Genomic DNA, 24303 nt, shown 5'->3' on the forward strand with positions numbered 1-24303 from the left:
GTGTGGGCGTGTAGGTATAACTCATCCAATTAGAGTTGTCAATATAGGTTGGCCCAGTTCAACTTAACCCAAGTTATTGTGAGTTAAAAAATATGGATTGAGTCGAGTCAGTTCATTTTTATATAAACCATCAAAACTTCAATCCAGTTCATTTTTTGTTAGTCCATGGGTTGAGTTGGGTCAATTCATTTCTTTTTTTTATAAAAAAAAATAATTTTTATAATTTTACTTAATAAATTTTTTATTAATAAAATTATTTTATAATTTAATTCAAAAATTAAAATTATTAATTTGATAAGTAAAGATTAAACACATTAAAATATATAAAATAAATAATATTATTAGGAACTAAATTGTTAATTTTATATAGTTAAATATATAAAATTATTAAATTAATTAAAATTATTAATTTTTGACTTATAGGACTAACTCGTCCCAGTCCACCTCAACTCACTGATTCGATAAGTTGACCCATTTAGATCCAATTTTAATATGAACTTAAATTTTCAAACTCAACCCATCTCATATTCAATTAAAAATGAATCAACCTAATGAACCAAGCCTATTTTAACAAGTATACATCCAACCTTATTGCTATAGCTATACGAACAAAACAATCATTCCATCTCTTAAACCTTTTATTAAATTCCCTTAGTAATATCCATATAAATAGACCGGAAACATTTTTCTTTTCTACCTTCAAATAAATATAAATATTTATTTTTGTAACTGTTTTATATTTAAATAGATAAATTTTTAATTGTAAAGGTTGTTATATTTACTTAACTCTGTAAAATTATAGTATATTTTTATTTATTTAAAATAATATTCCTATAACAAAAAAATTTAAATTTATTTGAGATCATTAAATTATTACTATTTTTATAAATGTTAATATATATGCACGTGTATTTAGCAAATCGAAACAGCCTTGAAATATTTGCAAAATATCCATTAAGAATCACTTAGGCAATTTAGGCACGCAAAGGGAGGCAGAAATGTTTCGAAATAAATCACCATTAAAATCACTTTTATCCTTGGATAGTCCATGTTTTCTTTCTCTTATCAAAACATAAATTTAAATAAGAGTAAGTTTTTCTAAACTCCATAAACGGGTTTATATAATTGATATATGTCCATTCAAGTAAATACTTGTGACTTTCTTAAATTTTTCTTTTCTTAGGTAAATTTAGTAAGAGATGCAACATGAAGGAAAGATACATGTATAAAGCACAGTTTTGTTGGTTAACATATCTCCAATTAGGAGAAAAGTATTCCACTTAGAGAGTGCCCAACAAATTGTGCAAAAATTTATTACCCTGACCATCTGGGCTGCAGGGGCTTAGGACTAATAACATATAGGGCGATCAAGGCTCCCCCAAACACTGAGCTAGCTTAGGCAGTACCAACTTTCTAGACAAGGACGGTTTAAAACTATGACCAACACAATGTACACTCAAGGGCCACAAATGTCAGAAGCAATCAACATGCATACCTAACCCAAAAATCAAAAAGAAAAATTTCCAAGACATGAACCGGGAAATGTCAAGATGAGCACTTATACAACTACATCACCTTCTTGCCTTCATCATGAACAGGGTCACGTAGGGTTCCAAGCATCCAATCCATCCATATGGTGTAATGACCATAATTATGGCGATATGTAGTGTGGTGAATGGTGTGGTAGCCAGCACCCATCACAGGCCACAGGTTGGCATGGATGCAATCATGAATGTTTGCTGTCCAGATGGCCTCAAGGAATAAGAGTCCAATATGAGATGTAAAATGGGTTGGCACAATCAAGAGTGCAATAACATGAGGTACCGCCTGCAGTATTCCATCCAGAGGATGAAAAGCCAAACCTGAAATAAGAAATTGTTTTCAGCCAGAGTTCATTTCATGAGAGACAAAAATCCAAATAGAATTTTCAGCACAAGGGTATATCATGAAAATAATCTCTAATCTGTTAGCCAAAGTTTGCCTTCTAATTGTCAATACAAAAGAAAAATCTTCTATTTGGAAACAATATTTAGTTTGCAACACTAAATAAATTCAGTTCAAATGAAAGAAACTGGCATGCCATCAATGCAACTATCACCTCATCACTTCAGTCCATCAAAATCCAAAAAATAAAAAAGGAAAACAAGGAAAGATGCTGAATTGCATTCTTTGAAGAAAGCACCTAAATAGAAGTGGGGTGATAGGACCAGGCTTCTATTTAGAGAAGGTAATTATAATTGTAAGATTTGTACTATTATTATTAACTCAGATCATATGTCAGTGAACAATGCATTGATTGGTCTATCTCATTGATGAGCACACAATCTTTTTCAAACTCCAGAGAAAGTTTCAGATGTGGATTAAAATTTCTTCGATTGAGGGTTTCAGGAACAGCAAAAGAGCACTAAAATTGTTTAGTACATTTTCAAATTTTTAAACTTTTCAAACTTTTGCATGCTAGCTTTTAAGGAAAGAAAGGCAGCACTTGGGAAAAAAATGGAAGGCCAATGGCCACTCAAGGTACACCAAAAGAGCAGCTACATGGCCACTCAAAGGTACATCATAAGAGAACCTTCACTATAAGAAGGCCAAAGAATTGAATCAGGTCAAAAAAAGCTCCAGGAGATCACATGCATGATGTACTACTCTTTGTATATATGCTAAAAATGCAACCAAGTACTATCTGCACCAAGACTAGCTCACACGTTCGTTAGAAAGCTATTAATTAGTGTAACATCATCACTAGAAGCCGTTTATTGGACTACACAATATCGATAGGCAAACCTCATAATGAAGGTAGTTGACAGATTCAATTGCAGTCCCTTTCAACACTAAGAGATGAAGTTGATGACAGATTTATATCTCAAAGATGTATGCAGTCCACGTGGACATGGATTAATTATAAATTTGACATCAACATTATAGCAGCAAAAGAGACATTAAACTAAATCATTAAATTACAATATTTTACCATACAACTATAATTCTGAGATCCACAGCTTCCACAGATTTTGGCACAGTACGCAATCCCAGAGGAACAAAGAAACACATGACACTTCACCTACACTAATTCATATATCTTAAAGCTTAAGACACTCAACCCAGTCAAAATTCTTGATTAATGGTTAAATATGCTTGGAAACCATCCCAAGCATTTAACCTGTTCTTCTATCAAAGAATAATGCTAATTCTGTTCAATCTCTTAGTCTAGTCAATCATTTAAGAATCTGAAGACTCAAATATCTAAATGTGTGCAAGCTAGTGTACGCTTCACCTGCCCAAGCTGGAGCTAGGCAGCACCATTAGTTTCAACATGAAAAATACAGTGCAAAGAAAATTAAGAATCTCATATGCAAGATGAGATTCACCTTGGTAAACTTTATCTCAAATTCAAGGCCTTTTTCAAATATAAAATCTAGAATCTAATACGGCCACATCAAAAAAAAGTATGAGATCCCCAAAACACAGACTGCCCAAAGCTGGTCAATTGTGAATCCTCTCTAACTTAAACTTGTCAAGTATTGTCTTATTTATTTATGTATCTATTAATTCATAGGTCCGTGATTTGATATAAAAAAAAACCACTAGTGTCCTGCTCTTTATCAAAGCAGGATTATAAAAAAATCACTATGTAATGTCAAATCAGTCCTGCGTTTACTCCAACATGCCTTAACTATTTTATGTTTAATCTGTTAAATGAGCAAGTATTTTGAAAGCTTTCACCAAGAAGAGCTTTTTCACCTTGAAAATCATTTCATATGAACGAGATGACCCAAGCTGACCTAACCTTTTCTTTCAAGTTTGCAATAGAAACAAAAGTATTAATGAGATCTGTAAGTTACAATGCACACCATTCAGGTAGAGGATTGAAACTTTTTTTTTCTTTTTTTTTTTTGGGGGGGGGGGGGGGGGGGGGGGGGGGGGGGGGGGGGGAGAGGAGGGGGTGTGGGATGGATATGAATAGCTTATCAAACAAACCTAGAATAAGTTCAACTTCTTCTGTGAAAACATAAACCAGGGAAACTAGAGTGCGTAGATAAGAACTTACCAGCAAATGGAGAAAGAGTATTCTGCTTGTTGTAGATGTGATGGGTTGCATGAAGATACTTGTATAAAGGTTTTATGTCATGCAACTCTCTATGCATCCAGTAGATCCCAAACTCCACCACCACAAGATAAATAGATAAATATATTACATAGGGAAGCCAACCAACCTCACTTATTGTAGCAAAACATTTTGTCCAGCCATTTTCAACCATGTATTCAGAAAGAGTTGGGAGAGCACAGTACCAAGGCATGGCCTTCATAGCGACATATATTTGCAATAGCATGGCTTTATTTGTAGGGATGGCATCTGCATTAAGAGCATTCAAGACATCAACAAAGGAGCCATCTTAGCTAAAGTAGAAAATTCTCATCAGAAAAAAAAAGTTGACAATTACAAGTAGGCTTAGAGTTGTAAAGCACTTCATAGCTTGTGATTGTTTTAACTATAGCAGATAAGATGAGAAACAATTATTAGGGGAAATAAAAAAGGAAACAAAGACAATGTCTGGATAAATTTTGGTTCAAGTTCAATCAAAATTAAAAAGAAAATAATGGTTAAAGGCTAACAATCATTACATTTCACTGGGAAAATATTTGAAATAAGAGAAATAATATGCACCTATTAAATATTATCAGTTGACTTCTTTTTATATCATAAAGCACTGAGAAATGATCATAATGCATTCTATCAATATATTTTATCAGTGACTGAATTCCAATCACAGATTCAAAACTAAGGATTACTGTTATAAAATCAAACATGCACCCTTTTTGACTTCTTCTCACCACAGATTCAAAATGAAAAAAGTTACTGCAAGATCAGAAAATGTTCATAAAAAAAAAATCCTTTTGCAAAAAGAGAACTTCAATTCTACACTAACCTAGATTCACATCAAAGTCAAGTCAAACATAAAATTTGCAGAACAGCAAGTAAAATAAATTAAATTAACTAAAAATATTCCAGTTTCACAGATGTGCTCCCAGATTCAAAACAATCCCAAGAAACAAAAACTAAAATCAAAGCAAATTTAATATCAACTAAACTTAATAAAAAACAATTAAACTTGAAACTAAACAAACAATCAAAAACAAAACAAACCCAGATTCAAAATGAAAATAAAAACAAAAACCCAGTTTTTCGTACATCTCTAAACTTATCAAAGAAAAAATAAGAACCCATAATTTTAATTAAAAAAAAAAAGTTACCTTTGGGAACATAAACATTGCGTTTCAAGTAGTAAATATAGAAGCACCAAAGGAAACCGGAGATGAAGTAAAGCAAAGTCCCAGCAATGTAGTTACGCAGCCAAGTTTGCAAGAAATGCGGGAGTGGTTCCCACAGCTTTGTAGGCAAAAGGTTTCCCAACACAATGCTGTTGTAAAAAGTCGTCTCATCCAGGAACTGCTGCAAATACTCCTCTCCCATTGGTCTGTCACGGTAACGACCCGGCGATGATCAGTCACCGGAGCAACAGATTGAACAGGAATGAAAAAAAAAAAAAAAAAAAGACAAGACACTCGTTTTTCTTAATTTTTGGACCAAAAAAACCGTTTGTTGGTTTTAAGATTTCAATGAGGTTGTGTCAGAGGCAGCGGAACACCAGAAGCCAAACACAGGATTTGAAGAACGAGGAGAGAGTATCGTCAAACCGCTTTATATTTTGATGGTTTTAGCACCAGAATTCATCACGGCCCACGTGACCACTTCGTAATTAATCAGCTTTCCGAGCCCTGCCAAATCGATTATATACTAAAACATTTTAAAAATAAAATTTAAATATTTTGAATTTCAAATTATTTATAATGTATTTTTAAAAATTTTAATTTTATATAATATTTTTTAAAAAATATGATCAAAATTAAATTTCTTTAGCGAAAAAAATCAAATACTATAATAATATGAGACAGGAAGAATATTTTATATTCGAACTCAACTCAGAAAATATAATGGATTTGTTCAAGCCTGAATAGATTATAACGAACTTAAGTAACAAGTTTAAACTTGATTAGGCTTAGAAGTTAGCAAGCCACCTGCACAGAGAGGAGATGTGTTCATGGTGCGTTGGATCAAATCAGGATTAGGTTGAACTTATCAAGCTTTAATTTTAGCCAAGCCTCCATTTATTTGTAGTATTAAAATAATAAACATTATTTTTTATATTTTAAATATTATTAAAATTAAAATTAAAAAATAAACAATATTATATATTAAAACAATAATCTAACCAAATCAGGTGAGATTCAAGCCCAAATAATTCTCAAATAATTTGACTTATTTTTATTTTTATATCTTGCATATATAACTTTTATATTTAAGGAGTTATTTTACAAATAATTTTTTTTTTTATTTGAAAAAAAAGATTTAAGTCTCACTCTTTGAATAAAGAATTATATATATTTTTTATTGAGTGAGAATCAAATGTTCGAGTGCATTTTTTTTATATTTATACACACGTTTATCTCAATAATAAACAAATTTGATTCAGAGTGGAGTGTAGAAATTTAATTGTACAATTTGAAGCAATATTTCCCAAATTAAATATTCTTTTCTGAGATAATATTTACTATTCAAAATCACATCATAACTTTTCTGTAAATATAAAATTAATTTTACATTTGACGTAAAAAATTAATTAATTACTAAATTAATGTAAAATTAGATTAAACCCACCGTGAGACTCGAATCTAATACTTAATAGTTTGGAGACGTTTTCTTTATAATCGAGACAAGACTTGTCTACCTTTCAACTTAAATTTTTATTTACAATTGTTAATGACAACACCTAAATTTTTAGATTGCCAGACGTGGGGAATAAGTTTACAATTATTAATGGCCAATCAAATCAAAAGTTTCAATCGTCTTGCTTAGTTTGTAGATTCGCAATCCACGTTGAAAGGATTTTTAATCTTCTTTTAGCAATCATTGCTCTGGAATGGAAATACCATGACTAGCAATATATTTGGATAGTTTTTTATGTTCACCATTATTGTCAGAATATATAGAGATAATAGAGGTACCAACAAAATTTTCTATTAGTGCTTCAAAGAAGGAAACCAAAGGTAAATCTCAGACTTGTTACTGATAAAAAACAACCAAACGTATTTGACAAAATGATTAACATATATAACATAGTAACAGCATCCTTCTATAGAAGTAATGTATGTTGGACCCCAAATAACAAATGTAAAGTAATTATAAAGGCTTTGAATTTGACAAACTTGGTTGAGTACATGGTAGCTTATCACTGTTTTACAAGAACAAGAGTTATTATTTGAGGAAGCAAAAGATAAACCAAATGACCTAAATAAATAATGAAGAATTTTGGAGGTCCACTATGCCAGACATCAGAGGACTAATAATTGAAGAAGGTGGCAAGTGTTTTGGAAGCTCATGTAAGTCACTTTAGTTTCACTCAGACATTTCACGAATAATTGAAGAGCAAAGAATTCAAGAAAAATGTTGTTAGCCTTCCCAGAATTTTGAAAAAGATAAAAAGTTTCCTTCTTTTTTTTATGGTAAGATTAGAGGTTTATTAGCAATAAGATTAATAGAAGAAACAATGTGACTAGTGGTCAAACCTGCACTATCTGCAACAGTGTTTTCATCTGGTCCTCTATATTTGGTACAAGGGAATAAATTGTTCAGGTTTGTAGTGACATGACGTGAGACTCCGGAATCAATAACCCAATTTTGATCTGCATGAGATTTGGTTGCTGTGATAAGATTGGTAATTAGCTCCTAAGTAAACTGATCTATTGAGGTCTGCAAGTCTTTGTAGTGTGACATGGTTTCTCACAAAGTTGGCACACTGATTTGAAAGAATTGTGAGAAGCATTTGCAACAAACTTTTTCCTTTAGTTAGTAAAATTATTGTGAGTAGCATTTGATGTAAAGTTGCCTCTGGAATTACCTCCTTTCTGAGAGTAGTTACCTTTGATTTTTCTGGTAAAAGCGACATTGTATATTGTGACAATAGACACAAAATATGTAGTTTCTTATTTAAGGGCTGTTTCAAAATCTGCCAACTTATCATGAAGGCCCTTAAATGAAATGGCGATTTCACGAGCTCTAATAGTTGTGGGTCCAAGACCATTCAAAATGAAGATAATTAAATCTTTTCAGCTAATATTGCTTTAGCCGTGGCTAGCTCATCAGTATAGCACTTCATAAACTGTAGATAATTTGTAGTAGATTTTTTTTTTTTTTTGTGTTGGAAAAGTTAATATCTTTTTGAGTAATATATATTGAGAAGAATTTTAATGCACATAATGAGTGGTAGTTAATGAAATCCATTATATGATATTAAAGTAGTAGTTTTATTTTATAAAATGAATATAAGTTGGAAATATATTATGTGACTATTAAAGTGATAGGTGTTTTATAACTATTAATAATGTAATAAGACTTATTCTTGAGTCTGTTTGGTCTAATTTTTTTTTAACTTAAAAGTTATTATGAAGTTTTGATGAAAAATAATAACTTTCTAAAATTAAGTTAAAACGGTTTGATAAATTAATTAACAAAATAATTATATAAGTTTTAATTTTGATTAAAATTACCATAAAAGGTATTTATGACATCTTCAATCACCTAATAAATTAAAACAGAACAAGTCTACTTTAAATTTATATACAATTTCATATGTTAAAATCAAACAAATTTAGAAAGAAACGGCATAACTCTCAAACTAATATAGTAGTAATAGTATTAGATTTTTTAGTGAAGAAGAGAGAAATTTTTTAAATAGTATTTAAATGCAGCTTTGAACATTGAGTTTACTTTTCTCTTAATCTTTGCAAAAACAAAAAATTCTAAAATTTGCTATTATGTTGTTGGGTCTTTTTGTTTTTTGCTTTTCTAATAATCTTTGTAAAGAGATGTAGAGGAGAGGGAGATCACGATTTTGCGTTGGAAAAGGATAATTTGTAGAAGGAAGGAGAGGGGAGGGAGATTGATTGAGAGATATGGGTATTTCTTGAAAAGCTAACGTGTTTTTCAAAGAAAATAAAAGAAAGCTCCATTTTGGAGCTTTTTTTTAAACTTTTTTTCTACAATTTTGTTTTGTAAAAGAAAGTTATTTTTTTTTTAAGAGTTTTTCAAAAATTCTATTTGGCTTGACTTTTACATCTAAGAGGAATATAAATTGAAAAAAAGTCAGGTCAAACAGACACTTAAATAGAAAAAAAAAGAAAAAAAAAGTGTATGTAAAAATATATAAGAGAACAAGGTAAAAAAGAAAAAGTATATGTAAAAAGGTATAAGATAATAAGGTAAAAAGGAAAATGAAAAATGTAAAGATGAAAAGGTACAAGAGAATAAGGTAAGGGAGAAAAGGTGAGAGAGAGAAATATTTGTATTTAAGAAAAAAGTTAAGAGAAAGATCCCTTAACTATCTTCATATCTAAACACCAAATCAAATTTCTCATAACATCTTAAGATAAAAGTAATCTATAAACCCTAACACTTATTTCAAGTTACTTTCATTACTATCCGCATAGTTTCGCTTGTTCTAATTGTATTATGTGAAGCAGTTATTTTGCATAGTAGTGGTTCCACTTGTTCTAATTGTTCTCATTATCCTCTATATAACTTTACACTTGTTGCAAAACAATTCTCAAAAAAATATTAAGTTTGTAACCAAAATCAATTGCCTACATTTTATAATCTTTCTATTCAAAAGAATAGGGATCAAATCCCTTTTTCTCCAAATAAAAAAATTATAATCAATCATTAAGTTAAATTCACCAATTAAAGGAAAAGGAATTTGAATATTTGCATATAACTATATATATCATGTCTACCAAAAGTGTTTTGAAATACAATTGGATTTCTTAAAATGTTAATTATATTCTATACATATAAGTAAAGTATATATACATACATACATATATATATATATAGGTTTATAAAATTGACATGTATCTATTTAAATAATTATGTTAACTGATAATCCCATTACTCAAGATAAAAAGATATGCATCACTTAGAAAAACAACTTTTTGGAGTTCTCAAATAATCAAAGAGAAATTCTTTTGATTCTATGAACATCGGAAAATTTTCCTGTACACAATTGTGAAACTTCTACCCACAGATGATTTTAGACAATCATAATTAAGGAAATCACTAAATTTGCATAATTAATTACATGAATGAACACGTGTCAATTATATAATTTTACTTGTGCAATTTAAAAAGAGCGATGCTACATGCCCCTCTATTTTGCATTGCCTAAACTATCCCCCGGGTGTCCCAATATTAATTTACCTTAATTATTTAGATATAATTATTGAAGCTTATCTCAATAGCAATGAGCAGATCCTAAAATCTTGATGTCCCAAGTCCAAGTAGGCATTCGGTGAAAGGACAAGTCTAAAGAGGCATTCGGTGAACGTAGAGTGGATCACTTTACAGGGATTTTAATTAAGAAGAAGGACTCTGCGTCATTTGGTATGTCAAATTGTTGGGAATGTAACTTTACATGGGCATCAAATTGCAACAGTGAGAGAGAAAGTGATTCCTTTTTGGATTGGAGGGAACGTTACTCTCTCATCACTGAGGGAAAGTAAAGTGGACTAAAATGACAAGAAAACCCTCAAGATGAATTCTCTGGAGAGGAGAGAGGGGTGCCGTTTGAATCTGATGATGGGAGCAAGAAGGAAGGAAAGAAAAAAAAAAAAAAGATAGAAAAGAAAGGAAGAATAGCCTGTCAGGAATGACCATTGATGCAGGAAGAAATAAGATAACAAAAATGAAAGAAAGAAAAAAAGATAGAAAGTGGTGGATTGTGTGGCAACTTAGATATCCACATAACCGGAAGAAAAGGCAACCATGTTATAGTTCCTATATTAATCGATTAATTGTTTTAAATTAATTAAATTAACTAATATTTTTATAAAATAATTTAAATTAACTAATTTAATTAATTTATATATTTTAATATTTAAATAATTAATATTCAAATATTATGTTATTTTTATTATATGATAAAAATAAAATTAAAAATTTTCATTAAAAAATATTTTTATTCATAAAAATAATTTTATAAATTTGTATTACATTTCTTACTTTCAAAACAAACATTACAATATAATTAATTTTTTATAATCAACACTTCTTCGTATTATACTCAACATTATAAAATTTTTTTTGACAACCACATAGCTAATAACCACTACCAAACGCCAGCTAAATGTGAGGTAGGGCCGTTAGATGTAACGGGAGCAGAGATTCCGTTTTAATCGGACCATAATATTTGATGATGCTGTTTGATGATAGAATTTCATTCCACGTCAGAAAGGACATCACAGGTTCTGACAAGCTGTCTGGTCAGACAAATCAGATGATTGAAAATACTACACATGAACTCGCCGACCAGCAACACTGACAATGCGAAACGATGGAATCCACGACGTGACTTGCTTTGTTTTTTTTTTTCTTTTTATAATAGCCGTGAGTTGACTAGTTGCCCCATCCGTTTGATTTTTCGAAATTTAAACAAAAATTGATTTTTGTAGCTAGTATATTTATACTAGTAAATTTTTTTTATAAAATTAATGTTTCATGATTTTTAATGATAACAAATATAATATATATATACATACAGTAAGTGCTTTTGAAAAAATTATATAATTTTGAAACATCTCAAAAGACGAAAATCGGATGATATGTGTATGATACATATGAAATATGTATGGAGTAATTTTAAAAAAAAAACTTTTTTATTAACACTAAGCCTCAATCAAAGTCTTTAAATTGTTTATTAATAAATTCTACTGACATAATATAACTGATTTTTACAAAATGAAAAATATATACAATTATAAAAAGAAATTGATTTTCACAAAACGTCTATGATTAAAATGTGTAAAGAATAATAAATTCAACATAAGATTAACAACCTTTTTTTGTTGATTAAAATTTGCGAATAACAAAAATACAATTTCATCTTTATTGAATAAAATGTAATAAAGGTTTATTTTTTATATCAAATGCAATTTTTGAAAGAAGGAAAGATTTGAGTACTTTTTTTAATAAAAAATCATTTACTTATTAGTCAACTAAATATTCATATATATATATATATATTAAAATTAGTAAATATTATATTTTTAATCTTAATTATAATAAATCTTACCTATATTCTTCCTATACATCTAACATTTGTTTTTGGTCTTTTGGAGATTTCACTGGAACATTATGAGGTTTACAGGAAAAGGATGTCTAATTTGCATATTACAATCATAATGTACTGTCACACAACAGTTTCTTATTAAAAGATAATGAAGGAATTACAAGTAATTACCAAAAGTGATATGCCAAAATGAAAATTAAATTTGATTTCACTATGATATAATTAAGGAGTCAGATGTCTTAATTACCCTTTTCTAAAAAATTCGTAATCGTGTGGAAGATTATCTACAAGAGGCTATACTTATTAAACTCGGATCGAACTGGAACTGGTACACGGTGATGTAACCAGTCCGATTCTAATGAGGTTTTCAGTACCAGGAGTTGGTCCATTAATTTCTTTCGCTTTTAAGAACTTTCTCTTTTCTTTGACCATATTATTACACATTATAATTCAACTTATTTACTAAAACCACCTGAGATACTGAACACTAATTCCAAGCCAGTTAAAGAAGAATTTTCTCCATTAAGGTTTTATATGTAATACTAGGATCCATTATACAAACACAGATGGTTGTTTTAATTTGAGTGTGCTAAGGTTTGAAACTATAGGGAGAATGAGCAGAGACCTCACTTCAACACGATTTTGAGACAAATTTGAGTGAAGGGAACTGGTTAAAAGTGAAGACTTTGCATCATACACACAAAGAACTTGCAAGTTTTATGAATACTGTGTTGTGTACGAGGGACACAAGGTCAATGTTCAAGTTCCACGGTCCAGTATGTCCTTCAGATTTATCTACAGTAGAGTATACGTACACATCCATTAGTTTTTATGTTAGGTTTATTAGAAGGAAGTAATGAGTTTACTCTAGCTTATAAACCATTTTTATATGCTATTGCTGCTGGCATTTGAGTTATATCTGCAGTGACTTAAATAGCCGGTGAATCATTTCTAGTTAAATTGTGTTTGTAAAGTAGAGATATGGAATATTGGTATGTTCAAATAAACTGCATCAGATAATACTTAGGCCAAACATCATATAACTATATAAAGATTATATTTCAAAAATGAATGCTATTGTTTTCAGTATACATCATTTCTTAATGGGAAGGAAAAGAGGGCTGCACGCTACTATTAATCACAGCCAATAAATACTGATGGAGATAGTGGATATATAATTTCAAAACCAGCCTTTTTTCGTTTTGTTATAATAAGTGGTTTTTTCTTCCAACCTTTTTATTCAAAAAAAAAAAAAAAGAAAGAAGTTTTGGTTTGCGGCATTGAATTAGGGCTTTGGCCACTAATACGCTTGCATTCACGTTTAAGGTATTTCTTAATTAATCTTTTTTGTAATCTTTCGTTATTATGTATTATTATTCTTAACAATAATTCTGAAACCCTTTTTCTTAAAAATTTCTGATTTAAGTTAATAAATAAGTATTAAGGGTAAAAAGGAACTAAACTAACTTGGCGTCATGCGTGGGAGTTCATGGGTGTAGTTATCTTGTGAAAAAGAGGAGATAATTAGATTGCTTTTTGGATTACTAATTTAATTATTTTAATATGGATTATAGTTTTGACTAGGTGTAATTATGTTTGTTTAATTCTCATAAAAAATGATTAAATATCCAAATAAATCTCTGAATTAAAAAAATCAATTAAATCTTTATTTTTTTATTACGTTTAATTAAATTTTTAAAATTTTATTTTAAATCAAATAAGTCACTAAATTATTAAAAAAATTAATTAAATTTTTATCCTTTTATTATATTTAATTAAAATTTTTTTTTATTTTAAATAAAATAAATCTCTTTCACTAACATTGACTAACTTGTATTCACTTGCTTGTTAATAATCCGCTAGTTTTTGGGCTTAATTCTCCTCCTCCATCACCACAAACCCTTAGGCCATTACTTAATTCCTCCAAGCCCTATCACTTTCCTTGTTGGTTTCTACTTGGGCCCCTACTGTCGGAGGCCTCTGTTTGTTTTTTCCTACTTGTTCCTTTTGACCAATGTGTAATCTGGTCCTTTTCCTTTTCAGCCTTCTACACACGTACCCCTCATTTTAGTCGACCCTACTACAGTCTTTTTCTAGCCTTTTGCCATTTCTGTCTCCTTATCACCACTCATACTCTCCTCCCAATAGCCAAAGTCTCCTTGCCGTTAGACTCTTAGACATTGTGGCACTTTTTCTTCCTCATGTAGCACTGCCACTGTCTCCGTCATTTGTGGCGTCTCTCCTTGTCGTGAGTCACTGTTTTCAAACTTTTTAACTTCCATCACATCCTCATTTGTATTTTTTGACTTTCCTTCCCTTCTCAGCCCCTAGTTTCTTTTTTTATCCGACCATGTGTAGGGAACTGTATTTTCCTGACCAACACAGCTCCTGGATCTTCACCTCATATTTCATATCCCTCACTTCGAGTTCAGAGTTTTTTTTTTTTAAATGGATCCCATGTATAAGATATTTTTAATAATAGACATCTTTATAATTTTAATTATTTTTAGTTAAAAGAATTAAAATTTGAACAAAATTACTTTTAATGAAATCGACTCATTTATTTGGCTTCGCGTCTCAACTCAAAACCTATTAACGGATCAAGTATGTTTAGATCTGCGTCTCAAACTAACTCATATTCTTTGAGTTTTCCTTACTAGATTATTCATCTCTAGAGTATTCTTTACCAGAAATAAAAACGTTTAAGCATTTTGAGCATTTTAAAGTAGTTTTTGATACACGATGAAAATCTGTGAGCTTTTTGAGCATTTTGGAGTGATTTTTTATATATGAAGAAAAACTTTTGACCATTCTTTGTTCAGTAGGCATATTAATTAATTATGTTGTTAAATGGAATATGGTGTATCGTTTGAAGTTGTTGATCTTATTAAATGGAATTTAGTAGTTTTGGTGATTTTTGAAAATTAAGTGACTAGTTTTTAGGCATTGAGTGACTGACTTTGGATATTGCGTGACTGACTTTGGGCATTGCGTGACTGACTTTGGGCATTGCGTGACTAGTTTTTGATAAAGCATTGCGTGACTAGTTGATAGGCATTGCGTGACTTGTTAGTAAGGCATTGCGTGACTAGTTAGTAAGGCATTGCGTGATTAGTTAGTAAGGCATTACGTGACTTAGGCATTACTTAAAAATCAATCACGTAATGCCTTAAAACCAATCACGCAATGTCGAAAACCAATCATGTAATGCTTAAAAATCAATTACGCAGTGATTAAGTCACGTAATGCCTAAAAATTAATCTCGCAATACTTAAAAATCAGTCTAATCAATTTCAACTCCTTAATTTTGGGGTTCTATAAATAAACCAATAAACTCAAGAACCTAAAACACATTTTTTTTTACTAATCCATGAAATTGTGCACTTCATAAAAGATATGTTATAAAACTCCATAACCTTCCAAAGCAAGACAAAATAAATTCCTATCAGGAGGGCCTTGCTCACTCCCTTTATGCAAAAACAAAATATACCTTGAACAATTTCAATTCAAAATCCCATAAAAAAAATCAAAATCTCCAGCAAACATGCTTAACAATCATCCCAATTTCAGACACAACAAAACCGTGAACCACCATAAAATCCATCAAACATACTTTAGTTATTTCTTTTCCCTGAGCCCATCATCTTAACTAATCTAATCCAACTCATTAACACATGCATCTCCATTGTAGCACGCGTTTCGAAGCAAGTCATCACCAGAAAGCATTTGATTATCAAATTCATCATACTGCCTACAATCACCATAGAAGAGCAAAATCGATGTTCATCGTCCTTGAAAACCCCAAGATCTACCATTTAAAAAAATAAAACAAAATAAGAAAGAGATTGATGTCATCTTTGGATGGCACTTAAAGCTAGTATTTGACCAGAGAGAGAAATCGAGATTTAATTTTAAAATTTTTATCTGGATTGTTGGCTCCATTAGTTTTTGATGATAATAAAACATTTCCATTTATGTGTGTCTAATACCTTTACTTGAGCGTGTAGGAAAGTAATTTGTGAAATTAATTTATTAACTCTTCAAATTGTTTTTTTTTTGAAAGAAAAAGAAGGATAAAATCAACAAGATGTAACTAAATAACAAGAAAGAAGCTTATTGGTGAAATAAGGAAGAACATTGATTGACAAAATTTCAAATTGGAGAAATGACGAGCAAAAGAGCTTAAGAAACAAAATCAATTTAGTCAACCAGGTCAGTCGACTAAGTGTTCTCTGCCAGAATCTCTAAACCAGAAACATAACCAACTTAGTCAACCAAGTTAGTCGACTAAGAGCTCTCTGTCTGTAATTTGAACCAGAGCATTACAAGACAGATTAATGACTAGAACTCATCCTCAACTGTTTCCAACGGATATAAACTGCCAAACTGCCATCAGAGTTGAATCTCCAAGTATAAAAGTGTCTTCCAACAATAAGAAAGTAGTTTTTTGAAGCTTTGAATGAGTTTTGAGCTATAGAAAGAAGAAAAATCAGAAAAGATTCATTGCACTTGTCTGCACTTAAACGCTTACTTTTTGCATTTGTATTTAGCACTCAATCTTGTACCAATCAGATCAACAAGTGATCATAGGTACTTTCTTTTACAACTTCTTTTACATTCTTAGAGTGAGGGAGTCACTCTAAGGGGTTGTTCAAGCTTGGGATAGCTTGATTGTTAAAGGTTGTGGTTGAGCCTTGAAAAATCACTTTGGGTTTTGGTTGAGCCCGTGAAAAATCATTGTGAAAGGTTGTGGTTGAGCCTTTGAAAAACCACTTTGGGTTTTGGTTGATCCCGTGAAAAATCATTATGAAAGGTTGTGGTTGAGCCTTTGAAAAACCACTTTAGGTTTTGGTTAATCCCATGAAAAACCATTGCTAAAGGTTGTGATTGAGCCTGCAAAAAGCCATTGTAAAAGCTTCGTAGAAGCTTATGAATTCCATTGTTTTTAGTGATTTGGTTTGAAAAATCCTTGGTTGAACAATCAAGGTAATGGATGTAGGTATTGGATCGAACCACTCTAAATAGCTGTGCATTGTCTACTCTATTTTTTATTTTCTTTGTTCTGAAAATTTGTTTCCAATCTTGTCAAGAGTCGATTTGTGCTATTCACCCCCTAGTACATATTATTGGGATCAACAATTGGTATCAGAGCTACTTCTCTATTTTTAAGGCTTAACAACCTTTAAGAGGATCCAAATGGCTTAACAAAAAACCATAGTTGCTGAGGGACAATCAACAAATAGACCACCTCTGTTTGATGACTTTAATTACCCTTATTAGAGCACTAGAATGTCAATTTATATTAGGCCTATAGATTATGAAATGTAAGACGTCATAATTGATGGACTCTTTATGCCCTCAACCGTGAATGTAGTTACAGATGAGTTGATGCTTAAGCCAAAGTCTAAATGGACTGAGGTTGAAACTAAGAAAGTTCAAATAAACTTTAAGGCCATTAACACATTACATTGTGCCTTAACCCAACTGAATTTAACAAAGTCTCAAGCTGTACAACAACTAAATAAGTGTGGGAGAAACTTAGGATAATCCATGAAGGGACTTCCCAAGTCAAGGAGTCCAAAATTGCTCTCTTAACACATAGTTATGAAATGTTCAAAATGGAGCATGGTGAAGACATCACCAGCATGTTTGATAGGTTTACAAACATCACAAATAAATTGAGTCAGCTAGGCAAGCCTATCCCTAAACATGAATTAGTTAAGAGACTGCTTAGATGCTTACCAAAATCCTGGAAACCAAAAGTGACTGCCATTAGAGAGGCTAAAGATCTGAACATCATCACTCTTGATGAGATTTGTAGTTCTCTTCTCACTCATGAGCTGGAGCTTAAGGAAGAAGAAGAAGAAGACCAAAGGGTAGCCAAGGAAAAGAAAAAGAGCATTGCACTTAAAGCTAGGATTCTTGAAGAAGAGTTGGAAGAGCTTTCCTATGATGATGATGAAGAATTAGCTCTAGTTGCAAGGAAATTTAGAAAGCTAATGAGCAGAAGAAATCGAAGGCTAACTAAAAGAGGTTTCAGGAAAGATCAAGGTGCTTCATGGAAAATAAGGAACAAAAATGACTTCAACAAAAAGGAAGAGATGATCTGCTAGGAATGCAAGAAACCTGGTCACTTCAAGTTCGAGTGTCCATTGTTGAAAGATGAAACCCCTAAGAAAAATAAAAAATCCAAGAAAGAAATGGTGGCTGCTGCATGGTCGGACAGTGACACATCAAGCTCTGAAACTGATGATGAAAAATCCGAGGAAAGAACAAACATCTGTTTAATGGCACAAGAGGATGAAACAAAGGTACCCTCATCCCCATGCATTAATTCTTATGATGATTTACAGGATGAGTATGAGTGCCTTTATGATGAATTTGAAAAGCTTTTTTCAAAATCCAAATCATTAAAGAAAAATGGTGCATTTCTTGAAAATGATTTGAAGCAAATCAAGTAAGAGTTTACTTCTGTTTTTGAGCAAAGAAATATTTTGCAAATTGAGTTAGAACACTCAAAAACAGACTTTGAGGTTTTAAGACTAGAGTTGAAAAACAAGTCTGAATCTTTGCAAATAACTCTTGATGAAAATACAGCTCTTAAATGTTTAAAAAATAAATCCTCAAAAAGAGATGTATACCACAATAAAAATTTAGCTAAAACATTACCTAGATGTTATAATTGTGGTAAACATGGTCATTTATCATATGAGTGTTTTAAGAAAAGAACAGAGCAAAAAGTTAAGAAAATGTGGGTTCCTAAGGGATCTTTTGTTGCTATTAACACTTAAGGACCCATCAAAGTATGGGTACCTATAAAGAAAAACTGAAATTCTGTTTCGTAGGTTGAGCTGGACTTAAAAGAGGCATGTTCAAAAGCTCAACTCAAGAAGAAACAACTTTGGTACTTAGACAGTGGCTGTTCACGGCACATGATAAGACATGAAATTAGAAAGAAATGAAAGGAATGAAGGAAAAACTGTTAAAGCTAAATAACCAAATTTTTAGAGGGAAGTTTGAAATTAGAAAGAAATGAAATAGGGTAGCACTTAAAAGGAAGATGAAGAGTTTTTTTTGTAATAACTACTAACTGACTCTCCTCATTTCTCCCCTGAAACCCATTACTTTAAAAACAAAAACCTAAATCTCCTTGTTTGCCTCTGAAACTGACTCAAACCCTTAAAAATTTCTGCAACCAACATGGTTAGAACATCTCAGAGCAAAGAGATATCAGAAAAGAAGAAAGGGAAATGTCCAATGAAGGAAGAAACAGAAACTGAAAATGTGAAGAAGAAACTAAAAATCCTGCCTGGTTTAGTGAAAGATATATCCGAGAAACTTAGAGAAAAGAAGAAGAAAACTGACAAGAAAAAGGAAACAGAGCCCTCATTCCACAAAGGTACTAGTTCTTCCTCTTCGAAATTTAGGAATAAGTTGTATGAGTATAGATTCAAGAATATCGAGAATGCACCAATCTCTTGTGAAAAATTCATTGACTGGAATAGTTTTAAGGAAAATGTAGAAATCCAAACCAGTCTATCTTAGTACTTTGATGAACTAAAACTAAAAGGCTACAGTACCTTTAAGAATATATCTTACAGTCCAAGTCTGGTCAAAGAGTTTTATTTTGGAATTGCTTTGAAAGGAAAGGAATTAATAGATTCTGATGATTATGTAAAAGATGGTTTGAATGTTTATCTAAATAGAAAAGAGTTTGTTATGACTGCTGAGGATTTAGAGAACTTGCTGAAAATAAAGTATGAAGTAGAAGAATTTAAACTGCCTGAAAAATATGATCTGTCCTCATTGTGGGAGATCATTACTGGAAAGAAAGAAAAATATTCTTCAAAAAGTAATTCTGGTTTGATAACCAACCCTCAGATCAAAATTCTGCACTATTTCATAGCAACAAATATACAAGGCATAAGTGGAAGCCTTAGCTACATCAGCCTCCAAGACCTTTGGCTGATGGAACATGCTTTCAATGGAGTGTCTCTGAATTTAGAAAGATTTATGATTGAGAAAATGAGAAGTGTCTGCAGACTTGATAAGGTAAATCTACCGTATGGGAATGTGATTACATCCCTTGTGCAAAAGAAGGGAATATGGTCAAAGAGGTATGATATGGACCTGGTAAAAATCAAAGATCGAGCTATTCAGTATGGTAGCTTAGTTAAAATGGGGTATGTACTTGATGGAGAAAGGTTCATTAAAACTTCCAAGACTGGTCCAAGAAAAGAACACAGCCTACCTACTCAACTTGAAGAAGCTCCCTCAAGATTTTCAAATGAAGTGATTTTTAATTTGCTCATGAGGATTGATGGTAAGCTGACTGATCAAGGAATGAAGCTACAGAAAATGGAAGATAAAATCGCTAAGTTGGAAAACAAGCTGAAAGAAAAGGAAAACATGCCATATGAACCTGTGGCTACAAACAGTTCTACCACATCCAGCACTACACCTATACAACAAGGTGTTGAAAGTTCAGCTAAGTCAGTACAAAAATTAGCTCCTCATATTGGAAGTTTTGTCATTCAGGCTGAAGGTTCCACCTACAAATCTACCAGTCTTGCTCTGCAGACTGAAGACTCACCCCAAGGGGTTGATCAATCAGCCAAGACAACCTCCCCTGAACCTCAAAGCAAAAATGATTCAGAGACAGAGAAACACCAGGCTTCTCCTCCAAACTTAGAAGAAGTTTCCATCATGGATATCTTCCACCAAATGGTTAAAGAGGGAGAAGCTGAAAAGGACACTGCTAGGACAGAAACTCAAAAGATGGTGAAGGTGTGGGAAAAGGAAAGAAATTTGCATTAGCTGCTAGAGTAAAGACAAAAACAGGGAAAGCCAAAGCCACTACAGCACCACCAACTGAGGCAAAACGACTAACTAAAGGCAGGAAGACTACGACAACCAAGACAACTTTTTTTAAAAAAAGAAAGTCTTTCAGGTTGGCAGAGAAATCCAGACCAATTTCAACCTTCTCTCTAATCTTTGTCTCAGACAAGTCCTCACCAGAACCTTCTCCAAGACATTTATCACCTCTCCGAGAGCTCTCTCCTTTTCCTCTCAACCCTTTCTACAGCACTGAGTCCTTACCTTCTAACTCGTCAGATGAATTAAAGCCCCTCCCTTTGATGCTGACAAAAAAAGGGAGTAGAATAGAATGGGTGCAAGAACCAGGAACTAGAGAATAAAAAAAATGTTAGGGTAGAGGAACCAGGAAGGAACCTAAGAAAGGAAAGAAGACAGAATCAAAGATGAATGAACTTAGAAAAATAGGAGATAGGAAGCAAAAATAGTCCAAGGGCTGTTTCGGAACACTTGTTGGCTAACTGTTATTTGTGCCATGGTGGCACTTAAACACTCAGTTTTAATTCTGTTATTTATGTGATTGTATGTGAAAAATGAATGCTGATATAACTATGTTGCTTAATTGCTAAAAATTGAAGTTTGCTGATATTTTGTTGTTTTGGTATTTTGACTGTCATGAACAAAATCTGCTGGTGCCATGCTGATATTGATTTACATGCTGATAAATGATTTTTGTTATGGCATTGTGGATAATTTCTGTTTGAAAATAGATATGGATGGTATGGATAGTATATCAATTGAAACATAAATGAAGTGAACAAAATCTGAAATCAATAAACTATTGACAATTGCTGAAACAGTGATGAAAATCTGTCAACACTTGAAGCTGAAAGTTTAATGATGATCTGCTAATACTTACTTGCTGCAAATCACTTTATGTTGCTGAACACATGTATACTATAAATGTACAATATCATTTTATATATGATGAGAATAAAATTAGCTGAAATAAAATAAGCAAAATATGCACACATTAAGGGGGAGCTTATACTTAGGGGGATCAATCCTCAATTCTTTTTCAGAAAACTAAAGAGAATTAAAATGACACTATACTGTTAATCAAGGAGTGTTTTATCATCATAAAAAAGGGAGAGATTGTTGGCTCCATTAGTTTTTGATGATAATAAAACATTCCCATTTATGTGTGTCTAATACCTTTACTTGAGTGTGCAGGAAAGTAATTTGTAAAATTAATTTATTAACTCTTCAAAGGGTTTTTCTTGAAAGAAAAAGAAGGATAAAATCAACAAGATGTAACTAAATAACAATGAGGAAGCTTATTGGTGAAACAAGGAGGAACATTGGTTGACCAAATTTCAAATTGGAGAAATGGTGGGCTAAAGAGCTTGAGAAACAAAATCAATTTAGTCAACCAAGTCAGTCGACTAAGTGCTCTCTGCCAGAATCTGCAAACCAGAAACAGAACCAACTTAGTCAACCAAGTTAGTCGACTAAGAGCTCTTTGTTTGCAATTTGAACCAGAGTACTACAAGATAGGTTAACGGTTAGAACTCATCCTCAATTGTTTTCAACGGATATAAACTGCCAAATTGCCATCAGAGTTGAATCTTCAAGTATAAAAGGGTCTTCTAATAATAAGAAAGTAGTTTTTTGAAGCTTTGAATGAGTTTTGAGCTATAGAAAGAAGAAAAACCAGAAAAGCTTCACTGCACTTGTCGGCACTTAAACGCTTACTCTTTGCATTTGTATTTAACACTAAATCTTGTACCAATTAGATCAACAAATGATCATAGATACTTTTTTTTATAACTTCTTTTATATTCTTAGAGTGAGGGAGTCACTCTAAGGGATTGTTCAAGCTTGGGATAGCTTGATTGTTAAAGGTTGTGGTTGAGCCTTGGAAAACCACTTTGGGTTTTGGTTGAGCCCGTGAAAAACCATTGTGAAAAGTTGTGGTTAAGACTTTGAAAAACCATTTTGGGTTTTGGTTGATCCCGTGAAAAACCATTGTGAAAGGTTGTGGTTGAGCCTTTGAAAAACCACTTTGGGTTTTGGTTGATCCCGTGAAAAATCATTGCTAAAGGTTGTTGTTGAGCCTTTGAAAAACCACTTTGGGTTTTGGTTGATCCCGTGAAAAATCATTGCTAAAGGTTGTGGTTGAGCTTGCGAAAAACCATTGTAAAAGCTTGGTGGAAGCTTGTGAATTTCATTGTTTTTAGTGATTTGTTTTGAAAAATCCTTGGTTGAACAATCGAGGTAATGGATGTAGGTCTTGGACCGAACCACTCTAAATAGCTGTGCATTGTCTACTCTGTTTTTTGTTTTCTTTGTTTTGAAAATTTGTTTCCAATCTTGTTAAGAGTCGATTTGTGCTATTCACCCTCCCTCTAATACATATTATTGGGACCAATATGGATGGCAAGATAGAGAAAACCGAAATCATTTTAACTTGTCTGAAATTGTTTAAAGGGTATTGTTGTTAACTCATGCTAAAAATTGGCTAAAAAAGTTAAAATTATAAAAAATGATATTTTTAAATTGAGCTTATGAGAAAAGTTATTTCTCACAATTTTCTCTTCGAGCTCCACTATTCCTTAACTCTCTCCTTTAGATTAAATGATATTGATATAATTCCATAGTGAAACTAGTCTCCGTTTAAAGCATTGTCCTCTAAAGTCTCCTAAGTACCCCAACATGATGCAATGTTTAGGAAGATGTCAAATGTCCATGCTTGAGCTGATACCCTACACACCGCCACCCATCTCTTTCTGAGTTTGGTTTTGAAGTCATCTTTCCATTGTTTGATAGCAATAAACCGCATATTAAGCCATCCCCACTTATTGTCTTCCATTTATTTGAACTTTTCTAGGTTAATGAAGGTTATGAGAAAGTGTCTAGGGGACAAGTTCTTCACTATTACATCGATATGCCTAATCATCCTCATCTTGTCATTGATTATTTCATCGTCGGTGTTCTCGTCTGTTATTGCCACCACACTTCGTTTTAATCAATGGAGGTTTTCTTCACTTGGGACCCCTTTGCAGTTTCTTTTTCTACTGCCAACAATGACCCGTTTGTTACTACACTTCTCACTAGTTTCCATCCACCCCCTGTAAAACTTGGGCTTAGGATTTTTTGCCTCGATCATGATTGTTTTCATTCTTACCCTTAATGTTTCTTTCCTTGGCTACCATTATTGTTTGTTTCAATCCTCTTTTGTTTCCACTCACCCTCTAGAAGGAACTTTTCCCCCTAAAATGAGCTAAGTTCACGTTTATCCTTTTGTTCA

The 24303-nt window shown here is 32.0% G+C and overlaps 1 protein-coding gene across 1 annotated transcript; it reads right to left on the minus strand.

Moving 5' to 3' along the window:
- Positions 1-1207: 1207 nt before the first annotated feature.
- Positions 1208-5774, minus strand: LOC18602021 (delta(7)-sterol-C5(6)-desaturase-like). The gene is made up of 3 exons (XM_007033160.3): positions 5254-5774; positions 4049-4354; positions 1208-1862 (listed from the first exon to the last, which is right to left on the minus strand). Exons 1-3 carry the CDS (start codon positions 5471-5473, stop codon positions 1567-1569), a joined length of 822 nt encoding a protein of 273 aa, XP_007033222.3. The 5' UTR covers positions 5474-5774; the 3' UTR covers positions 1208-1566.
- Positions 5775-24303: the final 18529 nt, after the last annotated feature.

Source organism: Theobroma cacao, chromosome 4 (genome assembly GCF_053813885.1).
Source record: "Theobroma cacao isolate CCN51 chromosome 4, ASM5381388v1, whole genome shotgun sequence".
NCBI classification, from domain to species: domain Eukaryota; kingdom Viridiplantae; phylum Streptophyta; class Magnoliopsida; order Malvales; family Malvaceae; genus Theobroma; species Theobroma cacao.